An 8932-nucleotide genomic window follows, 5' to 3' on the forward strand; every position below is an offset into this window, starting at 1 on the left:
TACTTAAATCAGATATACAGCATTTGAAGCACATTTTGACAGCTGGGATTAATTTAATAATCAGATTCTTCATTATCAAGATTAAACAGTATCAACATAACTATCTATCGAATATGTTTTTATTTCTCCAACGTTTTCCAAGCAGTTGTATCCATCTTCGAAACATATAAATAAGAATCCATTATATCTTTATATATACACATATATACATATATTTTTCTAATTAGTAGCCCATTTATAGTACTAGACAAATATATGTTCCTTTGTTAATCATGGTTCATTTCGATTTATTGATTGCATATATCAAATTGTTTATTTATTTTTTTGTTGATAACAATTTGTCTATAGTTTGATAGTTGAATTGAAATATCTATAAAACTGACATCTACTTTAGCAATAACTGCTTCATTACTTAATTTGTATTAATACTGGTGGTTCTATATCAATATTAATACATTTTTAGTTTGAATTCTTTTTTTAACGTTTTGTACAATAATATTACGGGAAGACTATAATCATAAATATAACAAAACAAGATGGTCTATTTACATTTGTAAAAATTTCAATAAAAACTTTCAGATCCTATCTAAAAAGTAAGTTTCAAATTTACGTATTTTTGTTAACTTTGTCTTATTTCATTTACTGATATAAGCATCATTATTTTATGACATAATTCCAGCAATTCAATATTTAACAGAAGAAATTGTTTATTATGGTTCCCAACTTTTGAAATCTAGGTTTATAAGATAAAAAAACTAAATTGCGAGAATAAAAGAGATGCCTGTTATTATAACTTCATATCAATTCTCTGAAGGCTTTTTCTGTAAATAATATTATATTCATTTGTAATTTTTTAATTCAAACGCAAAAATTAACTTTTTTTTTTTTTTTGTTCTTTTGAATAATTATTCATTTGATATATAAATATGTATATATAAGCTACATAAATAAACTGGTAGATTTAAGCAGAAGCACCATCAACTTTGGCTGCATGGGCTAACAAATCAATTACACGATGAGAATAGCCAACTTCATTATCATACCAAGAGACCAACTTGACAAATGTAGGAGTCAATTGTATACCAGCTGTAGCATCAAAGACACTAGAGGCTTCACAACCGATAAAATCAGAACTTACGATGGCATCTTCAGTATATTCAAGGATATCCTTCATGGTAGTTTCAGAGGCCTTCTTGATAGCCGCTTTAATATCATCATAGGAAGCAGGCTTAGAAAGATTGACAGTGAGATCAACAACAGAGACGTCAGGGGTAGGTACACGGAAGGCCATACCAGTAAGCTTACCATTTAATTCAGGAATAACCTTACCAACAGCTTTAGCAGCACCTGTAGAGGAAGGAATGATGTTGGCAGCAGCTGCACGACCTCCTCTCCAATCTTTATGAGAGGGACCATCTACCGTCTTTTGAGTGGCTGTGGTGGCATGAATAGTGGTCATTAAACCTTCATTGATACCAAATTCATCATGAATGACCTTGGCTAAGGGAGCCAAACAGTTGGTAGTACAGGAGGCATTAGAAATAACCTTGTATTCGGACTTGTAAGCATCAAGATTAACACCACAAACAAACATGGGGGCATCAGCAGAGGGAGCTGAGATAATTACTTTTTTAGCACCGCCATTTAAATGTTTAGAAGCTGCTTCGACTGTAGTAAAAACACCCTATACATATATAAACATTAGAAATTATAATGGTGCATATAAATATATATGTATTTACAGTTGATTCAACAACATAGGCAGCCTTAGAAGTACCCCAGGGAATTTGAGAAGGGTCACGCTCAGAGAATACAGAAATTTCTTTACCGTTCACAACAAGTTTACCATCCTTAGCTTCGATTGTACCTTTAAAGCGACCATGGACGGTATCATACTTGAACATATAGACCATATAGTCTAAAGGAATAAAGGGATCATTGATGGCAACAACTTGAACTTCAGGATTCTTAAGAGATGCACGAAGAACAATACGACCAATACGACCAAAACTAAAATTAAAATAATGTTTAATTGAAAAGGAAGAAAAAAAATAGGGGGGTTCCATTCCCATCTATTTCTAGCAATACAAAGCTCCATATACATACAATAGAAAAGTATAATATACACTTATATATTGCTAGTATAATCTAGTTTTAACTTACCCGTTAATACCAACTTGAGTAACCATTCTTTATATATATATATATATGTTTATGTATGTGTGTATATATTCTTATGAAAAAGAAACGCGTAGCTATAGATAAATCAACGAGCTTTTTATATTTTTCCCCACAAAAAAAAATAGAAGAAATTAATCAAAACTTTATTAAAAATGATGTGGGGTATTCTGTGCAACTTTCAAAAAAAATGTGCCGCGGACCTTTTTTTTTTTTTTTTTTTTGAGCAACTTAGAAGCAACAGAACTTTGTAAAGAGAAAAATATTACAAAACAAAAGGAAAACGTGCTATTTTAAGGATTTTACTAGTTTTATTAGGAATAGTATATGTATATATATATTATAGGTAATTATTACATCTTTTTTTTCTTTTTAGTTAAAAAAAAAAAATACTGATATATAAATTATAACTATATAGCTTATTTCATCAAAAAATGTTTTGTATATTTTCGAATGTACAATTTTCAATAAAATCTATCTTTAATTAAGACATCTCTGTTAGTTTCGCAAACTATCTTTTACTTAAATTTTTGTTGTTTCGGTTGGTATCCTGTATTCTAACAAGTAATATACAAGAGGTCTAAATAAAAACCCTGCAAAAACAAAAATAAATAAGCAGCTTTTTTTTTTTACTTGATCAGGGAGTATTTGATGTTTAATAGATTTGAATAGAGTTGCTATCTACAAATATGACTTCAATTTTTTATTTTCTCACCTTTAAAAGCTTTGCTTATTATTTTAATCCATATTCCACTCATAAAGGTGTGTATTAGACGATATTCTATTTATTTTTAGAGTGATAATGTCTACTTGTGAATTCGTGTTCTACATTAGTATACCGAGTAAAGTTTAAATTCCTTTCCTTTCTTCTTGATATATGTATATATATGTATATGTCAAAGATCTTTTTAAAGCAAATATTAACTTATCGGTAAAAATAACTTCCATTCTGTTAATGTAGTTTATATTCATATAATTTCATAGGCTAGTTTATTTTTTTCTGACTTTTTTTTTTTTTTTTTTTTTTTTTTTTTTTTTTTTTTTTTTTTTTTTTTTTTTTTTTTTTTTTTTTTTTCAGGAACAAAATTTTCGGCTAGATATGAAATAATTTACTTGTTATATTCTTCATTTGCTAGGCTGTCTTTTTAAATACTGAACATTTTTCTTAGCTATTATTTTGCTCACATTTTCAAATATAATATAGCGTAAAAAATTTGAAAAAAAAATACAATTTACAAACCTGATTTATTTATTTATTTTTGTTCCTTTTTTTTTATATACATATATAAAATGATAGATATAGTACTTTTAATGAGAATAATAATGAAGCTATAGTCTAGATAGACAAAAGCAGTTCACATTATCTTAAAGTCCTGACACAATACAAAAATTTACAAACCAAATATTTTCGATATTAAAAATGAAAAGTTTTAAAAAAAATATATTTTGTAGGATATGAGCAAACTATGATAATGATGAAAAATTGGGTTTTTTTATATACATGTTAACTAAGAATGAAGCTCTTTAATGTAGCGAATAATTCTTATTAAATATTAAATAGGGCAAATATGGGGGGTGCTGAAAAAAAAAACTCCCTATCGCTCCGTGAAGAAGTAGAATGGAATATGTTAAATAAGCAAGTAAACAAATAAATCAAGCCAAAAAAGTGTCCCCACTAAATAATAGTCATAAAGAATAACTTTATGAATTGTATGATGAATATCCATATATAATAATTAATGATAATACAGGCAGGTTGAAAAAAAATCCCCTTTGAATAATCAAGATTTAAGGAAAAAAAAAAAGGTCGCCTGCTGGTAAACTTATAGCAAAGGAATACAATCTAACGATGAAACAGAATACTTTCTATCCCGTTGTTTAGAATTGGGAGACTAGAATTCAAAAAATACATTGATTAGGCGTAGATAGATGAATTAGGGCTTGATATTCACATGATGTCATCTACTCTTCGACCATCTTCATCAAACTTTGATTATTTCAACTATGTCACTAACAAAAGTAGCATTTTACATAATATTTACAGTAATTTCTTTGTTAGGTGGAGTTGCTAAGGAAGTATGTGTATAAGTGTATTAGCATCCATATATAAATATAAATATATATAAAATAACAATATGAAATTATTCAAGTAAGAAGAGAGAAATCCTGAAATAATATGTTAATCAAAAGATTAAATGTCTGTCAAGTTAGGTCTTTATTAACAAAACATGTTTCAATATGCATCATTGTCACAAACTTTGGGCATTTAAAGATTTGAATGAAAGCAAAAGCGAAAACTTGGCGAATATGGATGTATGAAGTCCTATTCTTTGTTATATTTGTAAGGAGGTGATCATTGATTTAATATCACATACACTATAAGAGATCTTCAAAAAAAAAAGCCCTCTCCACCTTCTTCCATCACACAGGAAAAGAAATAGAAATGATGATAATTCTGTCACAACAGTAAATGGCATTACCAGAGCAAGAGCAATCTCATATTATTTTATAAAGCTTATCAATGAAATTATTGACACTTTAGATATTCATAACATGAAAGATATACCTAAGAATTAGGCACTCTAAAGTCACTATTTTATTTGTATTTAAACGAACTTTGAGCTGTTACCTGTTAATAGATAATACTGCCGTTTATAAAACTGTCAATATTGGGAGAGTAAGAAAGTATTATGGATGTACCTCTACAAATTTTCATTTATATCCATCGCTTTTGTATACTTTTTTATTTATTTTTTTTTATCAAGGGTCAATTGAAATCACCATCTAAGCTTCTTTGTTATATATACTTAGCTTTAAAGATAATGTTGTAGTTAGCTTTGACATCTATATCTATATTATACCTGAACGCGCATTCTTTTAATTTGTCACGCAAATGATAAAAATCAGGTAAAAAAAAAAAAAGAAAAAAGAAAAAAAAAGTAGGGTGATATGATTCTAAAAAACCGTCCAATATAAAAATAGAATATGACTAAGGATTCTTCAAGTGTAAATATATTCACAAGAAGAAAGCGAGTTTAACTTTTATTTGGAATTTATTTGCTCTATTTTTTTTTTTTTTTTTTTTTTTTTTTTTTTTTTTATTTATTTATTTATTTATTATTTGTTACTTTTTAGAGAAGAAATAATAATCTGATATTAAATCTCTAACTGCCCTTCATCACGTCCAAAAATGTTATATTGTAATCAATTCATTTCTTTCTTTCCTCCTTCCCTCTCTCTCTCTCTCTCTCTCTTTCTTTTTCTCTTTTTGCATATAAATAAAAAACATTATAATAAAGTAATTTTATTTTTACTCTTCCCTCCGTTTTTTTTCTTTTTCTTTCTTTTTGGCTTACCCTTCTTCTTTTTATGAAAGTTATAATGAATAGAAAAACAAAAATGCCCAAAACATACTGCGTAATACGTAGCTCATTCAATAGTAGTAGCGGCAATAGTAACTACTGTTTATTACATAAGGTGTATTATTCTACTACTTGGTGTCCTTATTGTGGACATAAGATTTGTACGTAAATATAAAATGTATATATTAAATATATTCAAAGCTAATTTCTTTACATCATATGAATAGAATCATATAGGAAATATCTATGAAATTCGATTCCTCCAAAAAAAAAAAAAAAAAAAAAGTAAATCATATATGAATATACGCCATATTATCTAGCCTGCCTATGAAAGCTATTTTATTTTTTCTTCAATCATGTATATCAAGGATTCCCAATTATTCAAATAATCAAAATAACAATAAAAATAAAGAAGAAAATAGAATAATGCATTATGGCTTTCATTTTATTATTATTATTTTCACAAAGCCTTATGACTTTATAATAAAAGTACCAGATTGGGTTTAGTATCTTTTATATACTGCCTGCATTATTGAAGTTAAACTATTCAATTATTTATTAAAATAGATGCCATATAAATTCTGTACATTTCATTATATTAAATTAAATAATAATACATGTTATAAATTGTTAAAAATACATTAAATCTTTAAGAAATATTCATGAATTTCTTCTAATGTTTTACCAGACGTCTATAAAAAATAATAAATAATTTAGTATATAAATTCTCTCTTTTTTTTTTTTTTTTTTTTTTTTTTTTTTTTTTCACTTACTTCTGGCATTAAACGAATTAATGCAGCCCATAAAAAGATAGAAATACCAGCATAGAACCAAAATGTGCCCGCTGTTGTCATTGATTCTGTCATTGATAAGAAACTTGTGGAAATAATAAGATTACATATCCAATTAACAGCTGTTGCTACTCCATTTGCTTTACCACGAATAGACATGGGGAACATTTCTGATTGTGCTAACCATGGAATATAACCAAGCCCTAAAGCATAACTCGCAACATAAATGATCAAAAATGTTAAAAGAACGCCTGTAATCGCTTTATCTTTAGGTTCACTAGGACAGCCGGTTGCACTATGAAAAATATCTTGTGCGTTCCCTTCAAGTGGAATACAGATATTTCCACTAATCGACCATCCACAACGTTCATCAAGGACACAACGTGCACAATGTGAAGAGTAGCCACCACACGTATCTTGTTGTGTTATAAATCCTTGTTGAGCAGCAAAGGTAGCACCAAGTGCAATTAACCCACAAATCATACTCAGCATCGTAAACAATAACATCTTTCGACGTCCAAATTTATCAATCACTAAAATGGCTACTGCAGTAAACACCATATTTGTGGCTGCTACAATAATAGCAACACTAGTCGAACCTTCATTACTTCTGAACCCTGCCATTTGTAAAATAGTGGCAGCATAATACATGGCTGCATTAAAACCTGAAAGTTGTTGTGCTGCTTGTAAAATACATGCTATTCATATATATACATGTAAATAAAAATAGTAATTTCAAGTATATACACACATATATACATATTTACCAATAATTAAAGGAATAAAGTTATCTTTGTGTAAAAAATCTCTAAATGATCCTGATCGACAAGTATGAATATCGTTATCAATCACTTTAATCTCTCTATCAATAAAAACATCTGTCACTGAATCTCCATAGATTTTACGAATAGCTGCCTTGGCTTCATCATATTTGCCAATGGCAATTAGACGACGAGGTGATTCGGGAAGGAAAGGCATAATGAAAAATTGTATAAGGGCTGGAATACCAGCGATACCAAACATATATCGCCATCCATTAGGAATATCCGTGAAAACAATATTAAAGACATATGCAATCACTTGACCAAATGTGAGCACAAGGGTATTTAAGGTGGTTAATCTGCCTCTAATATGCTTAGGTGATAATTCACTGACATAGACAGGTACAATCATCGATGCAATCCCCACTGCAAGTCCGACTACAAATCTACCAAATAATAAAACACCATAATTCCTTGCTAATGAAATAAGTAATGCGCCTGCAATAAATATAACAGAGGAAACAATAACAAGGATCTATAGGTTATAAACTGTGTTATAAATCTGAAAAAAAAACAAAAAATTATTCATTTGTTGTGACACAAACCCTTCTGCCAAATCTATCACTAAGCTACAATAAAAAAGAAAAAAAGATTAGAAACGAAAAAAATAAAATAAAATAAAAATAAAATAGAATTAAAAGGCTTTACAAGTCCCGAAAAGAAACCACCAAAAATAGCTCCAAAGGTAGTAGCGCCAACAACTAATTCCTTCGTCACATTATTCAAATGAAATTCCTCATGAAGTAAACTTAAGGCACCCGAAATAACTAGATGTAAATAAAAAAAAAATCAATTATATGGATAGATGTATATATATATATAAGCTTCTTGTTTAATCAACTTTACCACCTGTATCATAACCAGCTAAAAAACCGCCTATACAAACACAAATAACAAGCATATAAACAAATGGGGATGCTCTTCCCGTTAATTCAGATAGATCTGTATTTTCCTCATGAGGTTCAAATATTTCTTCATTAGGGTCAAGTATTGTTGAATTTGAGGTAATTACTTCTTTTGTTGGTATTGGTTTTATATTTTGCGCACTCATGTCAATTTTTTCTCTCTTCTCTATTAAAAGAAAAAATTATAATCTATAAACTGATGAATTTTATAATCTATATATTAACAAAAAATAAAAAAAAGGAAAGAGATATAATTATATTGAGTTTTTTTTTTCCTAAATGGTTTGCCTATCTGATTTTTTTTTACGTTCCGACATTGTTTCTTTTTTAAAAAAAACTAAGGTTGGTTTAATTGTCTACGATTAAATTTTATTTTATTTCTGTGTAATTTTTTTTTTTTTTTTTTTTTTTTTTTTTTTTTTTTTGACAGTGAGCATGTAGCAACAAAATGTGCTGTATTGCCCGAACCAGTTATAAAATGGTTATAAAAATAAAAAAAAAACCCTCCCAAGAGACAAGGGGGGAAAAAAAAGGAAAAAGAATTGAAAAGAAAAGAGATATAATGAAAAAAAAAAAGAGACCAGAATAAACATAGGACTCACACTGTTACTTGGATAACCAATTTAACGGTTTGCAACCAGGATCAACGAGACAGGGTGGAAATTCATCATGAAAGTAATGATCCAATTCATGTAAAATGGTAAAAAGGATAGGCCAAAGAATAAACCAGCTAAGGCAATTAGAGTCACGACGGGGTTTACGCCGTGGAAGCATATTGAGAAGAAATGATATTGGGTCATCAATTGTGAGAGGGAAATATAAGCTTCTGTGAATGTATAAGCATGATGAAACCTCTAGTTTTGATTTGAGTGAAA

General features: G+C 28.6%; 2 protein-coding genes across 2 annotated transcripts; both read right to left on the minus strand.

Annotated features, from left to right (window-relative positions):
• Window positions 1-894: 894 nt before the first annotated feature.
• On the minus strand, window positions 895-2275 carry BX663DRAFT_466976 (glyceraldehyde-3-phosphate dehydrogenase 1). Its single transcript, XM_051524067.1, has 3 exons — window positions 2164-2275; window positions 1743-2010; window positions 895-1684 (listed from the first exon to the last, which is right to left on the minus strand). The coding sequence occupies exons 1-3, from the start codon at window positions 2187-2189 to the stop codon at window positions 962-964; spliced, it is 1017 nt and encodes a 338-aa protein (XP_051386769.1). The 5' UTR covers window positions 2190-2275; the 3' UTR covers window positions 895-961.
• Window positions 2276-6181: 3906 nt separating this feature from the next.
• BX663DRAFT_548926 (uncharacterized protein) lies at window positions 6182-8203 on the minus strand (the record flags this gene model as incomplete). Its single annotated transcript, XM_051531116.1, has 6 exons — window positions 6182-6232; window positions 6314-7029; window positions 7099-7627; window positions 7698-7721; window positions 7801-7919; window positions 7999-8203. 6 exons carry the CDS (start codon window positions 8201-8203, stop codon window positions 6182-6184), a joined length of 1644 nt encoding a protein of 547 aa, XP_051386770.1.
• Between the last annotated feature and the right edge of the window lie 729 nt (window positions 8204-8932).

Source organism: Cokeromyces recurvatus, assembly GCF_025118155.1.
Source record: "Cokeromyces recurvatus strain NRRL 2243 chromosome Unknown BX663scaffold_3, whole genome shotgun sequence".
In the NCBI taxonomy this organism is placed as follows: domain Eukaryota; kingdom Fungi; phylum Mucoromycota; class Mucoromycetes; order Mucorales; family Mucoraceae; genus Cokeromyces; species Cokeromyces recurvatus.

Excerpts from the sequence above, each read along its gene's own strand:
- BX663DRAFT_466976 (XM_051524067.1), bottom strand. The coding sequence starts at position 2,189 with ATGGTTACTCAAGTTGGTATTAACGG. Across the intron at positions 2,011-2,163 it reads ACTCAAGTTGGTATTAACGG|TTTTGGTCGTATTGGTCGTA; the intron begins GTAAGTTAAAAC and ends TTTTAATTTTAG. Across the intron at positions 1,685-1,742 it reads CCTATGTTGTTGAATCAACT|GGTGTTTTTACTACAGTCGA; the intron begins GTAAATACATAT and ends ATATATGTATAG.